Raw genomic sequence first — 19,539 nt, forward strand, 5'->3', positions numbered from 1 at the left:
ATATCTCTTCAACTTTCAATGACACATAATCCAGCCGTATCTCAGAACTTTCGTGCCGAGCGCTTCTTCTTCTGGCTGGAAGGACTAATACTCACTTCCACCATGTGTTGGAGTCTCCCCGTAGAAGCTCGGGGTGGACGTCCAGATGAGCGAGGGATGTCCTTGCTACGTTGTGATTTCCCATACACTGCAGATTTGGAGCGCTGGGATGGGTTCGGATCGGAGCTGCTGGGTTTGGGTGATTCACGTGGGCTGGAAGTGAGGTCAATCACTTCGGATGCCTGGGAGGAGAGAATTTGGGAGGCGGATTCGGGTTCATGCACCCGCTGGGAGAGTATGGAGCGAGTAGTTGCGGCGGGCTTCGTCTCAAATGGCGAAAGGATTGAGGTTTGTTTTTGAGACTGCGCGTCCGGTTGGGCACTCGTTGGCGGGTTGGGAGAGTGTGAGTTGGATGGCCGTGGGAAATCGAGCGATGAGAAATTGAGATCCAGGTAGGAGTGCTGCAGACTATCTTCCAGCCGCTCGGGACTTTGATTGCCTTCGCTAACTTCGCTGTTGTTGTCTTCGCTATTGTTGGCTTCGCTGTTGTTGGCTTCGCTGTTGTTGGCTTCGCTGTTGTTGGCTTCGCTGTTGTTGGCTTCGCTGTTGTTGGCTTCGCTGTTGTTGGCTTCGCTGTTGTTGGCTTCGCTGTTGTTGGCTTCGCTGTTGGCTTCGCTGTTGGCTTCGCTGTTGGCTTCGCTGTTGGCTTCGCTGTTGGCTTCGCTGTTGGCTTCGCTGTTGGCTTCGCTGTTGGCTTCGCTGTTGCTGCTGTTGTTGCTGTCTGGGTCTGGTGGACCATTCCTTAATCTGTTCAAAAGATCTTTCCATGATTCAGAAGAGCTGGTGGGAGCCACACTATGTTTTTCTCTCTTCGTATCGCTTTTCACAAACAGAGAATCGGAATCCGACGCATCATCATCACTACTATTACCACCCTGACCACCATTACCACCGCTACGGTCAATGGTAGACAGAACTGAGCCAGACTGAGGACCGCTGTCCCCCGAATCGCCAGGCGGTAAAATATTTTCACTGACAATCTGGCGCTCATGCTCTTGATGCTCAGACATTTCCTGGTCCTCGGTTTCATCCGCGAAGGATTGATTTGCAGAAGCGTATGACAAGGCGGAAGGATCTTCGTCCCGATTGACTAGAGCAGATGGCGTGTCCCCTCCGATGAGAGTATGGCCTTCAAGCTCCCGGCTGAACTCTACACCAGGGGTCATCTGCTGCCAGGATCGAGCAGAGTGAAATCCAGTAAAAGAAGGTGAAGGGATGGGAGGAGTGACACTGCGCTGAATCGATCCACTCTGGACTTGGATCTGCGGCAGGCCTCTGCCTGGGGTTTGTTGGATAGGTTCATCGGGCATTCCCGGGGATTCACGAGGCGACTCAATATGGCTGACTTCATTTCCGATGGTGACAATGGTTGTGTCGTCAATATACATTTCCTCGGAAAGGGTTGGCTGGGCGTTCAGTACGGATTCATGAACTACAGAGACACTTTAGATATGTAAGCATAAGCCTTCAATCAGAGTTTATTTCACTGACATGCTACCTTCTCTGTTCTGGCCTTCAAATTCCGCACCTGACTGCGCTGCGGGTTGGATAAGCTTCGGATCGCTGAGTTCCGCAAAGGCAAGCTCGCGATAGCCATCATCCTCTCCCTCATCGTTGGCTAAGTCTGGTACTTCAAATTTGCTGAATCGACGGGGCTCGTCATACTCGCTGGATGCTGAGTGGGGCTTTCGGTCCCGCTTGGCCAGTAGTACATTAATCACCCCATGGTCTTTAATAGAGCGTACCTCGGCTACTCGGTACTCAGACATTTGAGGTTGCCAGTTCGTGGCTTTGGACATGTCTAGCTGCCGGAATGCAATGATTGCGCCGACCTTTGCTTCACTTTCTGTCAAACCAGGAACAGAACTCATGTCGGCAGGAATCGCAGGTAGGTCATCCAAAGTGGGGTTGGGTGCTTGTCCAGGCTCAGGAGCATCGTCATAATCGATCTGATCTCCTTCAGCTTCGCCTGCATAATGGCCTTCATAGTAAGGAGCAGCTTCGCCTTCCCATTGGCCCTCATAATGGGAATCGGCTTCACCTTCGTAATAACCGTTATTCGGTTGGTCATTCGCTTGATATTTGTCATCATGGCCGTAATAATACCCGTTTTCATCGTATTCTTCTTGCTCATGTCCCTCATAGACTTGAACACGCTGCTTTCTCTTCCGCTTCTTACTGGGCCCTTTGAGCTCACGAATCAAGGCATTGGCTTCTTTATCCCAACGTTGAACAAATGGATAAGGAGGCGCGGTCATATCAACCTGGGGATAGAGACACTCGACAGCACGAATGACAAGCTTGTTTTGCCAATCAATGTCGGATGCATCTTCCTCCTCTTGCATCTGGTCGGCCTCTTCTCCGATGTCTTGCTTAGAGGGTTTGTTTCGGGGACCGCATGCACTAGCTTTGGCAGCAAGCTTTCTCCGTGTTTCTTCTTCGTCTTCCTTGGTCTTCGGGGTTCGCATTCCAAGAGATCCGAACAGCATGCGTCGTGAGCTAGCTATGTCCAGTGTACGTCGGTTCGAAGGTTCCTGCTCCGGCTCTTCCTTACCGGAGATTTCTTCTGAAACAGGGGTGTCTCCAACGGCAGACGCAGCCGGTGGGACATTTTCCTTTTCCGATATTTCGCTCACATCGACACCATTACCCAATGCAAGATCGTTAAGCAATTTTTGGCGCCTGGCTTCGAACTCTTTCTGCTCCTGGTCTTTTTTCTCTCTTTTTTGCTTCTTTTTCGAAGATTCGGCAGGTTCTGGTTCTGGTTCTAGTTCCGGTTCCACAGGTTTTGGGGGTTGCACGAATGGCTCCGGGTTAAGATATTGTTCCGGAGTATGCCAGCCTCCGTGGCTGTCTTCCCAAGCTCGCAATGCATCGAAACCTGCTTTTTCAGGAAGAGCACCTAGCTCCTTGAGCTTGGATAGACGGCGGCGTAGTTTGATGCGCTGGTTGTTTTTTTTAGTGCGTAGTGACCCTCCACCAGGAGCGCCCACAGAAACCGGGATAGAAGGGGCGGCTTCCTCTTCGGAATCTGAGTCTGATGAATCAGAATCATCGGAGCTTGAGGATGAATGAGAATCAGAAGGTGCCTCTGCCGCAGGCTCGACCTCGCTCGAAGAATCAACATCATCAGAATCATCATCGGAATCATTATCGGAATCATCATCAGAATCATCGTCAGAATCGCTGCCCGAAGAAGACATGGATGACTCGGATGAACCAGAATCAGAGGTTGCAGCAGCACTTTCCTCGATCTGTACGTGTACGGCCTGCGGAAGTTGTGGGAGATCAGGCATTTCCTTATCCTCCTGCTTATCTCCCTTGTTGAATCTCACAGCCTTGGAGGCTCTAGGAGATGGGTCTTCCGCACGAGACCGCTTGCTGGAAAGAGATGAGGCAGCTGCAAGTGACCCCTTGGAAGTTGGTCGCTTGACTATCGAGGTAGCACGTAGTGGGTGCCCACTGGCATTCCGAGTCTGGTTCCTGATATCAATAAATTGAGAAGCTTCGTCGAAGTCCTCTTTGAGTGCTTGGAGTTCGCTCTCCAGTTCATCTTCCTCAACCTCAGGCATCTCAGACATATCCACTTCACTGTCAGATTCCGTGGCATGGTCAACAGGGTGACGAATAACCGTGCCTAGGGACTCTTCGTGCTCGGCGGGCATGACAGAGAGCTCCTTTCCGAACCCGGTGTTTGGATGCGGAAGCCACTCTCCATCCCCTTCCTCGTCAGCATGGACTTCCTCAGCCACCAATTCTGGAGCGTGGTCCCAGCCGGAGAAAACGGTGCGCCGCTTCTTTCTTGGGGGAATAGTTATTGCAGGTCGTGTAGAGGTAGTTCTTTTCAAGAACGGTGACCCGAAAGGCACGCCGTCGATCAGATGCTTGCCCTCCGCGGTAATTTGGTGGCGACCACATAGCCTTCTGGTCCGTAGGTCTGCCAATTGAAGGGCGCGGATGCTAGAAGGCGAGAAATTAGTCCAGTTTACGATATAAGAACATTTGTTAGATGTACATACACAACTTCGTCTCCGTCACGGAGCAAGCCGTCAACCTCCATAAAATGGAGACATTCCGAGCCGGCAACCTCGACAACATAATCTTCCAATCCCCACTGGCCACTGAACTCCGTATCAAAGATACTAGGTTCAGTTTCCAGCGGCACAACTTCGTTCACATCCTCGAGGAGTTGTGCGACCGTGTACCCGCCATTCGAGAAGGCGATGTTCGGGGTGCGAGAGGACGCGACAGCTGCGGTTGATGCCGGGCGTTGAGTCCCATATTCGCCTAACACAGAAGTAGACGAAGTCGTCGTCCAGAGAATGCGCGTGACCGGCAGGCCATGGCGCGAGATAACAAGGTGGAGACGCATCGTGGATGGTCAGTCGCGAGCTAAATCATTGACGCGGTGAATGTACTTTTTCGTGTTGCTAGGAGGTTCCGAGTCGAATACTCGAGGGTAATGTTTCGGTCGGGGGGCTAATCCAGTTAGTCCGAGCTGGTCTAGCGGATTTCGATTAAGATTCAATTTGAGGACAGATGCCCATAGGATTGGACATATGCTCAAGTGGAAGAGGAAAGCTCAATCCGCGTGGAGGGTGCGCTAGCCGTTTTCGGTATAGCGCACATCTGAACTTATTTCCATACTGACCTGCGCGCCACGATGCGCGCCACGATGATATCGGACGGTATTTGGCTCATTATTCGGAAGTGGAAGTAAATAAACTATCATATTCAACAGGCGCTACACTAGTACTAGTATTATAGATCCCTTAGACACAACGCTATGATGCATTTCAAGAACAAGAACATAACCTGAAAAACTTTTCAAGACACAAACGTGATGGGGTATCGAGTTCGAAGGTAGCAATAATGCAGTTTCTTTGATGGGTAATGCTATGAGTGCTGGAATAATCACAGGCAAAGTGCCATGAAGCTCCAATTAATTTCAAACCCGGACACTAAGCGTGAAAGAGGGGAGAATATGACCAAATTAGTGAAACAGTTGAGTCCATAACCTCAAGGATTTGGACTTCGCGGCACAGGCTTCCGATTGGGAACGCCCAAGTTCATAGGACGAAGATTATTCCGTGAAGGCTGGCGTTGCACAGCTTGGGGAGCGTTCAGGTGATTCCCCGCGACAGGCTCATATTGCGGCGGACTTTCTTCATCAACGGTGTTCTGAGAAATTTTCATCATGCTCGCTGGGCGTCGCACGGGGGATATGGGAGGCGATCCAGATTGAGATTCCGGTGGTGTGGTAGGTAGCATGTCGAAGGACTCCGAGGAAGCACGATTGCCTCGACGAGGCGCCGAGGATCCTTCCGCAGCGGGTCCATCCTCAAGCGCCTTACCCGGTTGGGCTATGGACTTGGCATCAGCTCCAGATTCTACTGTGCTTTGTGATGAGGCGTCTGGTGGGTGATACTCGCGACGTGGTCCATCCACTGGACTCAGGTGGTCTCCCATGGCATCCTCGTAACTGGGTGGTGCGTCGTCGTATGCATCTCCGGAATTGACAGGTACAGGTTCACCGGTTGGTCGTGGTGGAATGACTGGTCGACTGCTTCCTACCTCTCCTGGCAAGCTGGGCTGGGGTTTCAGTCTAGAGGAAGATGGATGAAGCGATGCAGCGGCCATCGCATCTAGGAGGGCCTGTGGTGGAGCGATTCCTGAGAATACTTTGACTGGCATTCGCAGGGGCAGAACAATCAGTTGAGGCTATGCCATGGTCAGCCAAGAGACAACTCTAGTGGTTAATGGTTCAACATACCTGCATTCCATGAGTCAAGCCCACTCGAATTTCCAGCTCATAAGATCTTTCAATGTTACATGTCTCAAAGGACGGTGCCACCGAGTTAGGTAAGGGATACCGATTCCATAAGTTTGAATCAATAGTCCAATCAGTGCCTACGGAGTCCGGGTTGCCTAACGGGATAGTCATATTGCTGCGGCTCATGATAACCCACGAGCTGCTTTCAGTGCGAGTGAGGTCTTGGGCCAAAATTTTCGTGTAGGATATTAGTTCCACCTGCAACATTTGAAGAAAGATTACGTCCGGTCCCTTGGTCAGCTTCTTAACGAGGAGACGGAGGGGGACAGGTTCGTTGCAAGTGAGAATAGACGGGTTCGGAAGTCGAGCATCCACAGACACCCGAGGAGGCTCTGGATACGTCTCTCGGAGTGAAGAAGATCCCCGTGAGAATATGCTCTTTTTCTTAGACGCGCCCTGGGTTTTGGAGAATTGATGTTGCCGCCTGGCGTAGGTTTCCTCATTGGGATTCCCGACTCTTGGTGGCTCAATTGGAAGGAAATTCAGAGGCACAATCTGCGAAACCAATTAGCGAGTGCGACAATAGCATAGGTATCGGAGCATATCACTACTTACCGATCTGATGTTCTCTTTGTAGAACTGCGGCCGAATGACTGTGGCCTTGACGAAGTATTTGATATCTGCTACACCTGGGAACCCGCTTAAAGATGGCGGGAGAGTCTTCCTGACGTGTCGATTGGTGTCTTTAGCTACCTCGACTTTCAACCCGGAAAAGTTTAGATTGGTGAGCATGCTGTTGGTCGTGCTGCATGAATTATTGAAAGGGAACTGGTAGGGCGTTAACTGTGTTCTGATTGCCATAGAATAGACTCTTTACTTTGAATTCGAAAGGGTACTCATATGACCCTGCAGCAAATGTATATGCAGGCGCAGGGGACCCATTCTGCATGACACCTGGTGTCGGGAAAACAGTGGCAACCTTGTACAGGATCTACATTCGTTGATTAACCAATGCTCCAGTCAATATTTTATCCCGCTGATAGGTGTGATAAACCATATCCTCTCACCTTGTGAACCTCAAGCTCCGTTCGCTTTTTGTCTGAGTGCACATGTTGGGGGTGCTTGGGACCGGATAGACGAGTGCGGCTCTCGCACTCCAATTTGACGTGAATGGCTCCGATGGCTGCTTCGGTCGGTAGCTGTAGTACAACCTTGCCTCTGAGGAAGTCCAAATTTGTATAATGCGTGTGGTGGCTGTCCAATACGATATTTGCGGTCATGGCGGCGGGCGCGTGGGCCCTGGCGGGGCTCTATCTTCGGTTGGTGGCGGCGTTCGAAGGATCAAATGGGGGGTGCGGTCGTGGAAAATAATGCGACAATTATCAACTCTCGAAATATGCAAATAATGAACAGCTTGAAGAAATGTCGTGGGGCTGCGAGATGGGGGCGAGTGCGGATTATATGCGAAGGTTCCCGCAATGACGTTTTGAGCGTTCGCAGATCAACTGATTGCCAAGCAACAGACAACTGCCGCGGTCTCGCCCTGACCAAGAACTGTTGCAGGAATAGCTAAAGGCTAGAAGGTTGGATTAGGCATATATGCTGCGCCTCAATCACAGCCACATTTTTCGAGACAAAGGGCTCATTCCGCTAGTACCCGGAAACTATAAATCCGTTGGATCTGTAGTACATAGTATGACCCTTCTTTGCCTGCATCCTTGAGTAAATATATTATTTTAACTGTCTGTTGCTAATTGACGGATCTATTATGCTGATTCCACTGTACAAAAATATGTCCATACATACAAAGTAGGCGAGAATGAGAACATACCAGGGACTTCCAGGAGTCTCCAGGAGTCTCCAGGCACCAGAATTTCCATATCAAATCCGAAACAGCCATAACACCGCTAAGGGGGAACCCACATGAATTATATCGGGCACTTTCTCAAAGTCCCTCTTTTGCCAACATGTCTAATTAACAATCAGCTTATCAGTCTCAGTTAACCCAATCAAACCGTAACACATACCTGCGATGTCCAAGTAAAATGCAATGGCGTTGAACCTGCATAAAGATCAGCATAATTCCCAAAATACTTCTTGTAATTGTAATCAACTAACTTTCGTTTGTTGCCCGTTACTTCCCCGACTAGCCACTTAAGCCGGTTGGTCCAGTTGATCAGGTCCAGATGGCTCACGCCCATAAGGGTTCCTTTGTATCCTGCATCGCCTCCCCAGCGGCTACTAGACACGCTAACTAGGCCATCATTGGGTCCCTCAATATCCGCAAGTACTCGGTGTGAAAGCCGAAAGGGGGACCATATACTTGGCTCCATTGCTGCTCCATAGGAGAAATATCTGGGGAATGTCAGCAGTGCGTATAGGGGGGGGAAATGCATGGCACTTACCTGACATCATCCATATCTGGGGTATTAGGATTGAAAGTCCCGGTCATGTATTTTCTTGTTAGCTGAGCGAATGCACCTGTCTCGACATTTAATCGATTAAGGGCATAATAGATTTGGGGTAGGCGATCGGCTACACAGAATTAGATGTTATCTTCAGAGTTATCTCAGAAAGCGGGTGAATAGTCACGAACCTCCAATTTGATCAAATACGTAGTCCGCCACAGATGAGCCTGCTAGACAGTTAGCAGAAAGGCAAATGAGAAGCTATGATGCGCCACACCTCGATGCGGAGACGCGATAGTGGTCAGTGACAAGACTTTGAACTTCTCCGGTCGTACGTGAGTAATCATATATCGTGCATCAAGACCACTTTGCAGCCCATTAATTAGCTTGTGCTGTATAGTATGATCTTATTGCTCACCCCTAATCACAGATAAGCATTAACTCTGTCGCAATGATTGAGGGGTCTCACCATGCTATGTCTGTACAAAAACTAGGGTCAGAATATGTCGATATCTCTAACCAGGAAATGGAGGGAACATACGCAATGATATTAACATCCTTCCCTGGAGCCCCAGCCTCAATGCTTCGGGCCAATTGTTCACCCCGTTCCTCAATAGAGCCTGACGGGGGCACTGACGCCGTGATAACTTCGATACCCCGCGCCGTCAAGGCCTCTTTGATTCCACGCCAGTACTGAACACCGGGGAGATATGGGCCAGCAAGGTGCAGTTCATCAAACCCGAGCAAGCCATGGGCGAGAACGACAGGGTATTTTGGTGCAGCTGATGACGAGTCAGCAATTATTCACACTATTCGAACCAAAAATAACGGACTATATTTATCACGGACGATTGAGTACTCGTCGACAATTACTTTCCCTAGGTCCTCTAGTCGCGGTTCGAGACTTGGTCTGGGTCTGCAAGGAGACACGTGATACCACCTGTTGGTAGAGTGACATACAGTCTGGCCGCATAAGTAATAATCTATTGAAGCCCGTTTGAGTGCATTCTGCGTAAGAATTGCATATTTCATTGTTCTGCGTCGTCCACAGATATGTTGTCAAACGAGATTCGGCGCGGAATGACGCAACGGGAAAGTTTTATGTGATGCCTCAGGCCAACACAAACTATACCACTGTTCACCACTGTTTCCCACCATTTCTGTCCTCTTTCCCCCTACCCTACACAAGAGTACCTCACAAACATCCTCATTAACACCCGTAATCTTTTCATAATGCTTCTCAAGTTCTCCCTTAGGAAAACGAAGGTGGTGCCGAAGAAGAAAGCAACTTCCGACGACCTCGCTTGGATACAGGTCAAGAATGGCGCAGAAGCGGCCATTCGATGGCTTTCAAGGGCTACAAACCTTGGGAGGTCCGAGGTTGACGAGATGAAGACCGAACTTAACGACATCACGACGAGAGCTAGGAGGGACAATAACCTCCCAACGAAGGCCATGGGTGACTTGACCTTGCAAGAGGTTGAGTCAATTTTTAAGCTCACCCAGGTGACCCAGAAGAACCTAAAGGCGGGAGATTCCTGGGACATACTCCCGTTCGATACCGCAGCTCTAAACAACCAGGACGTATTTCCTGAATTTATGCGCTACCTCTGTGAGTTCCCTGTCCTCCTAACATTAGCCCTGTACTAATTTGTTCTCATAGCGCGAGCAATGCGCTACCAGCACAATTGACAAGCTGGGTCCCGAGAGACCGAGGCATGGGTACGCGCTTGGCTTAGCCCTTTGTTCAGCGCTGTTCTTGGCTTCGCCATAGAAGTCGGTATTGCGGCGGCACATCCGGTGAGATGGAGCTACGAGGCCTCATTCTCGCATATTACCCGACTCGGCCGAATGAAGCTCAAGCACAGGCTGAATGGCCGCCCCGACTATACGCTATGGTATGGGGAGCATGAGGATCTGGAGACCAACCTGGTGATTGTAGAGACGAAGACCTCGGACGAAATTGGCAAAGGGCAGAAACAAGTCCTTGCCTATATGGGTAAGTCTCTTGCACCACGCCAAAGGCATTGCTGACCAGCTTCTAGGTGTCGTGCACTCCGGACGAAAGGAGCGCGGAAAAAAGACACCACTGTATACGGAATTGTGACCGACAGCAGACAGTTCCACTTTTACAAGATCAGTAAGAACAGCAAGGTAAGAAGAAAGTGACCTTCACGTTAACCGTTGTTTCATTGGTCTGACATTCGAAAGTGGTTCGTGAGGACCTTCCACTGGGGTCTGGAAGACAGCCAGGACGAGGAGATCGTTCGCATCCTCCTCCAAATTATCCACTCGGCGTCTACGCAGTCACCAATGACCACTGGACGCACAAGCAAGGCGAGCACTCGTCGGAGGGCCGTCAAACGTTCCCGATACAGTAGCTCTGCCTCTTAGAGTGTCGGGAATCGGAGTAATGGGACCGCATCAGGGTGTTATCATTCTTCTGCGTTTTGATACTGTTATGCTTACTCTGATTGTCTGCCAATCCATTCCTCCTGGAGAGCGTGGCCTAGATACCGAACTTTAGAGAAAATAGCACGTATGTGTACTGGATGGCGAGCCTGTGTCAGAAATGTAGTTCATACAAGCACTATTTCACATGCTAGTTTCCAAGACCTCCAGGCCCTTGGTCCTCTCCACCTGCAGGCCGTGATGCCTGGGCGGCCTTTGCTTCCAGAATCTCATCAATCCGCCTGTTGAGACGTTCAACAAAGTGCCATGGCCTTACCTCGCGCAAGACGTGCCTCTCGAAGCTCCCCGTCAATTTTGTTCTCACCCCATCCGTATCTGTAAAGCCAGTGGGGATGACTGTGGGCTCAGCCTTCCGTCGAGGGACAAATGACATGGGAGGGCTGGTGTTGAAGCTGCATCGATCGGACTGCTGTGACCAATGGCAGTTGGCACATTCGCTGAAAATACCCGGGACAACGACACAGGAGACGAAAGGGCCTCTGTGTTTCTGGCAAGGCAGACATTCTGCCCCAGGTTTCAGCTGGGGACCGGTAGCCTGTGCCAGCAGAGCCTCCACATTCACAGTCTTGTCCCCCACTGCCTTTAAAAAGCGTGTTCCATCATACTTGGCTTTTGATGGCCGTAAAGCCGGCTCGCGATACAAACGGTTTTGGTGAAGTTGATAAAGTACTGAGCCACTCATATGGCTGTTTCGGCTTCCTCGGGGCCAGGGGTTCTCGTATGCAGCATGAGCCCAGAAGCCAGGCTCTGCTCCATCTTTGCCCAGAAGGGGTCGAGGGGCAGTAGAAGCGTCGAATGCCATGACTGAATGCCTCATGGTTAGCTCTTTGTCTGAAAAGTGACAGGGATGCCATACTGATTGCGATGAGGCATGAATGTGATGGATTATGATGTTGAAGAAGAGTCGCTAGAAAGGGAAAACAGATATCCCAAAAGCCTCGCATGTGACATAGAGTCATTTTGTACTCTGAGCCTTTTTGTTTGCCATCTTCCATCCTTCCTTCCCTCTTCCTTCTCCCTTCTTCTCTTTATATTCCACCCTCCGCCCCTATCTCCAATCCTCCTTCATCCGTCCTTCATTCATCAATCCTTCGTTCATCCATCCACTCACCATCCGTCCACCAACCGTGGAATTCCAAACACCCTTACCAACTCAAAATGATGATGAGCCTGCCATGGCTCGGAATCCACTATACTAGTAGGTTTTTCATACTTTCAAGGAATGGGCATGGACACTGACATGATGGTAAGCCGACCCACAGTGCCCTCATCTACCGAGATTGGCGATGTTACCACCATCCAGCAGGGAGTCGTTGGCGACGACGATCGACCACTAGACAAATGGGCCAAAATGATGTGGGAAACGCTCTGGAAGACCGCAGCAAAGGTTGTGTTCCTGAAGGGCAAACTTCTCCCCAAGCTGTTGAAGAAGCAGCCGGTGAGAGAGCTTATGGCCCCGCCCGGTTTCTTCTTTTCCGGCAAGCGGGAGGAGGAACGAATCTCTGACGGGATTTCCAACATCGAGTCGGCAGTTATCCAATGCTTGGGGGTCGTCCAGGACCACCAATGCACAAACTGCCTAAAGTTCGAAGGCCCCTAGGTATGGTAGCCATTCATTCTTCCCGTTGTCGTTTCAGCGTCATTTTCATCAAGATATGCTGACTTTCGGAATTGTGAATAGTCGACGTTCGGTTGGCCGAGGGCACAGGTGATACCAAGGCCTGTGCAAACTGCCGATGGAATGGCTAGTATAGGCGTTGCAGCCTCTGGCGAGCTGAACAAGACCCTACGACCTTGGATGCCGTGGACAACCGTCAGGTAAAGCCCTTCTTCAACGAAAAGGACCAAAAGCACTGGTCCAAGGTTCTCAAAGCCTTGGATCATACCGCAGAGGTTGCTCGTAAGATGGGCTCAATTAGCCGCAATCTTCGACAGTATTGCAACGAGGACTTGAACGAGATGCAAGCGGATGCTATAGATTCTCTTGCAAAGCAGCTTGAGCTGGTGGAGTTCGTAGAGCCGACTTGTGATCACCTATCTGACTTAGGGCTCCGCGCACCTCCTTCTAACCCTGGCTCTGGCAGGTAGGGGATTAATGGCTTGGGATTTCTTTCTCTTTACTTTGTTGTCCCTTCGTCCTACTTAGTTAATCCTGTTTTTTTTTTTTTTGCCCTTTAGTTTTAACATTAGGATCGTTTTATGCAAGAAATTTAACCCCCTGGGGCAATCTCAAAGTTTTCTCGTCACGTAATATACATCAAAGCCTATCAGAGGGTTTATTTAGCGGGCGTTCCTTTACTGCCGTAAGCGATTGTGCTGGTAATTTCTGAATGACCATCATATCCATGATCCCTTGACGGGTTTTACATGACGTGCGTCGGCGGGAACATATGCCTACCGCGGGAAATCTGGTCGGATCACTCCCGTGGTTTCTGTGATACGAGGCAGAGCGGCCCCAGCCGTAGCACAGTGTACACCGAAGCGAGTCAACTGACGGTAATTGAGGACCTCCAGATTGATGCATCTGAGAAGATAAAAATGCCAGAGCGCATTCCTCCAAGTATGGCGGCGGTTGTTCGGAATACGAGGTCGACCGTTCTCTCGCCGCTCTTAACCTATGCCTGTTAGGGAATAATATATATACCATATTCAAGCTGCATTCATAGTACTGCATTATCATATGATATATATAGTCATTTACAACCTCGGCAGGCCACTTACATTACTCTGTTAAGGAATCACGCTTGTTCACCGCGAAAGAACTGTATTATTCAATATTGTTTTTGTCTTACAGATAGTGGTATCGTGGTTCCTTTTCAGAGGACTCCTCCCTCAAGACCATACTAGAGCAGAAAAGGTTAGGCTCTTGCTCTCTATTGACGTCAGTGTGTTAAACGAATATTACATCGCTTCTCTAGGCTACCAGATGCAATGTATCACGACCTCCGCGGCTGGAAGAGTGGCTCTAATGGCTAGGAGAAAGAGGCCTCCGCAAAAGTATCTTCCGCGAAGCAGGCGGGGATGCCGTGGGTATGGAACTCTCCATAAATCCTTCTTTTGGGTAAATGGTCCCAGCCACGCAATTTTCTGCGCGTGAGACAGACTAGGTCGTCTCGCACTCGTGCATCCTCTATGCGCCACTCCTATCCTAAATCTGATTTTCCGAATTACGGGTGTTGCGTTGAAGAGAAGTACTGCCCTTACGAGTCTGGCATTAAATAGGCCTTTCTACCAAGGCGCTTTTGCCCTTCCCTCAATCAGTTCGACCATATGAGTTTGGCACTTCACCTCTCAAGATTGATCACTGACTCTTTAAACTGCAGCATCAGATTGGCCCATCTCTTACGGCACTTTTTCCCTCCACTTAACCATCTCAACCCTATGACTTCAGAACTTCACCTATCAGGGTTGATCGCTGAATCTTTAACAACCAGTGTATAGTCGATAGGTATATTATGTTTCAAATTCATCTTCTGAGATTACACTCCACTCTTCTTTCAACTGCACTTTGCCCAATCTCCCATATAAATTTGTACTATACCCTGGTCATACTATCGCTCAGATCTAAGTGCTGACTCTCAAAGCCTAGCTAGAGCATAGGTTTATTCCTACTTCCTCTATCTATACTCTTCGATACTTCACATTGTCCTTCTCTTTCAACTGCACTTTGCCCAATCTCCTATACAAATTTGTACTACACCCTGGTCATACCATCGCTCAGATCTGAGTGCTGACTCTTAAAGCCGACCTATATCATAGGTTCATTTTCATCCTCGTCCTACTCCCGCTGTCCACCCTCTTTCACTTATCGCCATTTATTGCATGCTTCAATTTCGAACGACACATCTCGGGCTCGGGGTTTTTCACCCAGATCAAGCTGCCTGGCTTTTCAAGGACGGCTATCATAGAACACTCAACTAGAAAAGTACTTTTCTTCCCAGAGGAATGTTGAATAGTTGCTGATATGATCCCTATTACAGAAGCGTGCCGCAACCCCCATCCAAAAGGTCAGGTCTCAAAAGTACAATTATAGATGGTCCCAATCTAACCATGAGCAGGAAGAATCTAAAAAGAGGATTCTCACAAAGGCTCAGCCCAAGGGCAGCGCAGCTGCCGCCCCAAAGGAGGTTAGATCTCAAAAGTACTATCGCGGTTGGATCTCTAACAATATATAGGCACCGTCGAAGAAGACCCCGGCTCAGGCTCAACCCAAGGGTAGTGCAGCCGCCCCAAAACAAACACCGTCGAAGAAAACCCTGGCTCAGGCTCAGCCCAAGGGTAGTGCAGCCGCCCCAAAACAAACACCGTCGAAGAAGACCCCGGCTCAGGCTCAGCCCAAGGGCAGCGCAGCCGCCGCCCCAAAGGAGGTTAGATCTCAAAAGTACTATCGCGGTTGGATCTCTAACAATATGCAGGCACCATCGAAGAAGACCCGCACCAAAACCAACAACGCTCTAGAGGAGGCTCTCCCAGTGCGACATAACCGCCAAGGATGGGTCAAAACAGAAGGCAGAGAGACGCTTCTCGCCGGATACCTCGGTTTCCAAAAGGTTGAGGAGCTTCGGAGATTCATAATCTCCTGGCCAATCCTGAGTCTCTGGCACATATTTGACAAGGATGCCAAGAAAATGCAGAAGAAGGGTGTTTTTCGACTTGCTGACGAGCAGTGGGACAATTTGTCCAGCATCAGTACCGGTGTATCAGAGAACTTCGCCGTCCCCGAAAACGCTAGCCCGGACTTCACGAAAGCCCAAAAGCAGAAGCGTGTGGCTTGGGTGTGCATTCGCCTAGCGCATGTCACTGAATCGAAATACGCTGTGTGGTCGGACGCTAAGAACATCCAGGAGACCAAGTGCTCCCAGGATAAGTTCACAAAGGAGAACCCAGATTTCAAATTTCCCAGCGCAGATGCTCAAACCCCGGTCCCCCGTGTATCCATCACTTATCACCCAGAATTTGGGGAGACAAGACTTGAGCTTCTCAACCGCTCCTGGGAGCTGTTTCGCTACTTCTCCTGGCTCTTTCACACGGCAAACGTATGGAGTCGTGTGGAGAGCGTGGAAGCAATGAAGAAGGCCGCCGTCGTACAGGACGAAAATCTGCCACCATGGATGAGAGCCCCAAAAGAAGTTGTGAAATCAGCCCTCGGCCCTCACAAGACACACGAAAATTACCACCCAATCAAAATCACCGCACATTGGCACCGCAACAAACGCTTCCCAGGACGAGAGGACCTCGAGTTAACTCTCACACAGGCCGAGGAGAAGGGGTTAACCATCCCCTCCGAAGTACTGAAGGTGAACAAGGAGACGCGTGCATTCACTACTGTGGCAATGTTCCGCGATTACCTTCGGGCTATTTACAATTGCCGTCAACTCGGACTCGATTTATACTCAGTGAAAATGAGACACACATCTCCCATTGATGACGAGGATTTGTCCCGCGATATTTTGAGGGATGAATGGGATTTGATCAGGTCCACGATGATGGACCCTTTGATTTCCGACTTCAGATTGGACATTATCCTCAGTGCAAACGAGCCCGACGATGAGGAAATGTATGAGGAGGGTATAATGCCGAGAGTCATTGAAGAAGCCTTGATGGCAGAAGCGGAAGCTGGATCACAGGGTCCACGGCAGCTGGATGAAACTGTTGTCTCCAGGATCCTGAGCTCATCCCAAAAGGATACCACACTTCAACCTAAGGAGTGTGATTCTTTAGCAGACCAAATCCTCTGGTACAACGGACACGATGTTAACACGGTGTCCGGGCGCCGGGAGTGGCAAAAGCAGCTTGTTTCGAATTTACTTGCTGGCCTTAAGGCCGGCAAGCCGAAGCTAGTAAACATGCCAAAAACCCTGCTGGCCACAAAAGAAGAAATGGCCAGTGTGGAACAAGCTCAGCAGCAGGCACACAGGGACAGTGAGGACCAAGTCATTTACTCGGTAAGATACGTGGACCAAATGTACTTTTTGGGTGGGCTAACATTCTTACTTCAATCAGGACAATGACTACTCCGTCCTGCAGCGCGCCTTCTCAGGAAATCAAGATCGCTGTGGGCCACCGCTAGACCTGTGTCTTTCCCTTCTTGTGTGTGAGTTGCATAGAAATGAGGGACGATACCGCTCCCTAATTTTGAGCAACCATACCAAGAGTACTTTTTACAACTACCAGATAACCGGAGCCATCGGGATTGTCCTCAAGCTCCTGGGCAAAATTGACGCTGCAAAGTTATTTGAGAGATGCCCCGATGTGGGATGGACACTCGAGCAACTCGACCTTGCAGAACATGCCGCAACAAAGCTCGAAGATTTACAGACACACGGGGCCATTCTTGCTGATGGAACAGGCTTTGGAAAGACCAAGCAATGTCTGTTGGCAGCGTTGATATTTTCAATTCTGGGCACTGAGAATATGCCAATGTTACTACTTGTCCCTGCCCCTCTTGTCAGTCAGTGGCTACAGGAAGTCAGGCGTGATTGGGATGGCCTTGTGCCAATTCTCTCATACGAAGATCCTGTCCTGAAAGAACAGATGCTTGGGAGCAGACTGACCGTCCATCAAATGTGGAATTTGAGTTTCCCTCAGAACCTGAGGTACATTCTTGACAAGACCAACCCAGACGCGCGAAAAATCCTGATTATCACCTCATATGAAACGCATATCAGACGAACATCTTGGGTGATTACGAAAAAGGACGGGGATTATTGGACTACGCGTCATGACAATCGTTTCGGCCTGGTTATTGCTGACGAGGCCCATCGCGTCAAAAACAAGCAAACAGCAATTGCATCTATTCTCAAGATGCAAAAGCCTAGAGCCCTTATCTTTGCAACCGCAACCCCTATGTTCAACTCAATTCGGGTAAGTATCCATTCTATACAAAAGCACAATTGTGGGGGGGCCCTTCTAACCAATTTATAGGATCTAATAGGACTTATTGACTTGATAGGCGTTCGCGGTTTGCAGTGCTTGTCGCAAGCTTGCCAAGACCCTACCGTCAAAGCAGAGTATGATCAACTACGTGCAAAATCTTCAAAAAATAAAAAGCGGGAGTTGAAGGAAATCCACAAAACTTCCCCACTCCGCTTGATGCTGCTTGATGCTACAGTCCTGAATGATCTGATACGCCACCGTGAGACCCTCCCGATGGAGGCCGATTACTTTGGGTTTGTTTTGAACCTAATTGCAATCCAAAGATCGCCAGGGTCATGTTTGCCAAATTCTTCAGGCCCTTCTATTGCCATGAAAGACATGTTCAAAACCATCACCTTCAGAACCGCAGATGTGGAGCTGTCTACAGAAGAGAAAATGGTGTATCAGGCTTTCCACGCTAAAGCTGCGGAGTAAGTTCGACTCACAACCCCCCTATATCTTGGATATGTATGCTAACAATTATCATTTAGGGAGTACATTGTTGAAACCGCAATAGAAAGGACCGCCAATCCTGGACAGCGGGTCAAATCCAAATTCATAGCCGCCACAAAGTCACTGCGCAAGCTTGCAATTGCGAACTTCTCAACTACTCTTGCCATCCTGAACGCGAAATTGGAACTCGGCGACTCGAACACGCATGTGGCCACCTTGCACGAATGGCGACAGGAAAATATTGCTGCCGAATGGGTTTATATGGTGACGAAGGAAGATACCGACTGCGCCATTCACTCCGCGGATGACTTGATTAAGTTCTTAGTTCATGGCTCGCCACGGCTAAGACTGATCTTCCAACAGCTCCTGGACCGAAAGGTATTCGAAGAGGTGGACAAAAGCAGGTTTGGTCACCATCAAAAAGTCTTGATCGTCGACTCTTGTCCACTTAATGCATGGTATGCGGAGGTGGTTCTGCGTGCTGCTCTGGTTGACGCTCGAACGTTGCATTCGGCTCTTGAGCCGAGCGAGCGTGATACCATGGTGAACGAATTCAACGACCCCCAAAGCACATTACGAGTGCTTATCACAACGTATGACATGGGCTCAGTGGGCCTGAATCTTCACCACGCCTGTAATAGGGTCATCCTGACATCCCCCGGTCGTAGCTGGGCCCAAGAGGCCCAGGCAGCCGGGCGTGCTCTCCGTGTATGTTGAAAATCACTTTTATCCTTAGTCATACACCTCTACCCCTAACTCCAAATTGAGGTTCTGCGTTTACTGACTCTATAGATAACGTCTGAGTTCCCGTTAACTGTGGTGCGAGTGGCTACCGCAAACTCACACGACCAGTTTAGGGACTCAAAGCAAGCCGAAAAGGCCTGTCTCCAACTCGCCATCAATAGGCAGGACCCTGGATTTCGATCATTGATGCTCAAAGAACTCAAATGGATCCAGTCAGATGTCAACCGATGTCATGAGAGCCAGGATGGGAAAGTACTCTTGCAGCAAAAATCCGCCGCTGAACTACAGATGGATCAAAGTCTTGCTCAGTACCTTAAGGACAGGCAATCGGAACGCTCGGACGAACGATTAGCCCAGAAGGAGGCTAACACTCGCAAAAGACCAGTCTTCAACTACGCTATTGTTAGCGATGATGATACTGAACACAGTGCCCCCGACGATGAAGAGAATGCCTCGGACGCTAAATACAATGCCTCGGACGATGAAGTGAATGCCTCGGACAATGAATATATTGACGCAGAACAGCCGAATGAGGATGACCATATTAAAAATGATGCCAGTAAAGATAAAGAGTCTCTTGACCTTGACGATACAGATAAGCTTACTTTTGCACAACGCGAAGAGATCGAACGAGCGCGAGACATCGAGCGATGGCACAATGCGAAGACCTAGGAG

The 19,539-nt window shown here is 49.6% G+C and overlaps 7 protein-coding genes across 7 annotated transcripts; 3 read left to right on the forward strand and 4 right to left on the reverse strand.

Annotated features, from left to right (window-relative positions):
* Nucleotides 1-41: 41 nt before the first annotated feature.
* Nucleotides 42-4,471, reverse strand: N7518_000645 (uncharacterized protein; the record flags this gene model as incomplete). Its single annotated transcript, XM_057181573.1, has 3 exons — nucleotides 42-1,542; nucleotides 1,591-4,059; nucleotides 4,119-4,471. 3 exons carry the CDS (start codon nucleotides 4,469-4,471, stop codon nucleotides 42-44), a joined length of 4,323 nt encoding a protein of 1,440 aa, XP_057046923.1.
* A 647-nt stretch (nucleotides 4,472-5,118) lies between these two features.
* Nucleotides 5,119-7,152, reverse strand: N7518_000646 (arrestin (or S-antigen), N-terminal domain protein; the record flags this gene model as incomplete). The annotated part of the gene is made up of 5 exons (XM_057181574.1): nucleotides 5,119-5,820; nucleotides 5,873-6,427; nucleotides 6,488-6,700; nucleotides 6,750-6,863; nucleotides 6,940-7,152. The coding sequence occupies 5 exons, from the start codon at nucleotides 7,150-7,152 to the stop codon at nucleotides 5,119-5,121; spliced, it is 1,797 nt and encodes a 598-aa protein (XP_057046924.1).
* Nucleotides 7,153-7,817: 665 nt separating this feature from the next.
* Nucleotides 7,818-9,253, reverse strand: N7518_000647 (triglyceride lipase; the record flags this gene model as incomplete). The annotated part of the gene is made up of 10 exons (XM_057181575.1): nucleotides 7,818-7,843; nucleotides 7,900-7,934; nucleotides 7,991-8,227; nucleotides 8,278-8,407; nucleotides 8,469-8,507; nucleotides 8,558-8,646; nucleotides 8,699-8,700; nucleotides 8,750-8,759; nucleotides 8,822-9,062; nucleotides 9,241-9,253. The coding sequence occupies 10 exons, from the start codon at nucleotides 9,251-9,253 to the stop codon at nucleotides 7,818-7,820; spliced, it is 822 nt and encodes a 273-aa protein (XP_057046925.1).
* A 260-nt stretch (nucleotides 9,254-9,513) lies between these two features.
* On the forward strand, nucleotides 9,514-10,674 carry N7518_000648 (uncharacterized protein; the record flags this gene model as incomplete). Its single annotated transcript, XM_057181576.1, has 4 exons — nucleotides 9,514-9,892; nucleotides 9,977-10,279; nucleotides 10,319-10,434; nucleotides 10,492-10,674. 4 exons carry the CDS (start codon nucleotides 9,514-9,516, stop codon nucleotides 10,672-10,674), a joined length of 981 nt encoding a protein of 326 aa, XP_057046926.1.
* Nucleotides 10,675-10,882: 208 nt separating this feature from the next.
* On the reverse strand, nucleotides 10,883-11,554 carry N7518_000649 (DUF3716 domain-containing protein; the record flags this gene model as incomplete). The annotated part of the gene is made up of 1 exon (XM_057181577.1): nucleotides 10,883-11,554. One exon carries the CDS (start codon nucleotides 11,552-11,554, stop codon nucleotides 10,883-10,885), a length of 672 nt encoding a protein of 223 aa, XP_057046927.1.
* A 420-nt stretch (nucleotides 11,555-11,974) lies between these two features.
* Nucleotides 11,975-12,352, forward strand: N7518_000650 (uncharacterized protein; the record flags this gene model as incomplete). Its single annotated transcript, XM_057181578.1, has 1 exon — nucleotides 11,975-12,352. The coding sequence occupies one exon, from the start codon at nucleotides 11,975-11,977 to the stop codon at nucleotides 12,350-12,352; it is 378 nt and encodes a 125-aa protein (XP_057046928.1).
* A 2,450-nt stretch (nucleotides 12,353-14,802) lies between these two features.
* Nucleotides 14,803-19,536, forward strand: N7518_000651 (uncharacterized protein; the record flags this gene model as incomplete). Its single annotated transcript, XM_057181579.1, has 6 exons — nucleotides 14,803-14,904; nucleotides 14,928-16,697; nucleotides 16,756-17,616; nucleotides 17,677-18,098; nucleotides 18,159-18,828; nucleotides 18,913-19,536. The coding sequence occupies 6 exons, from the start codon at nucleotides 14,803-14,805 to the stop codon at nucleotides 19,534-19,536; spliced, it is 4,449 nt and encodes a 1,482-aa protein (XP_057046929.1).
* Between the last annotated feature and the right edge of the window lie 3 nt (nucleotides 19,537-19,539).

Source organism: Penicillium psychrosexuale (assembly GCF_028828465.1).
Source record: "Penicillium psychrosexuale strain IBT 29551 chromosome Unknown utg000001l, whole genome shotgun sequence".
Lineage (NCBI taxonomy): Eukaryota > Fungi > Ascomycota > Eurotiomycetes > Eurotiales > Aspergillaceae > Penicillium > Penicillium psychrosexuale.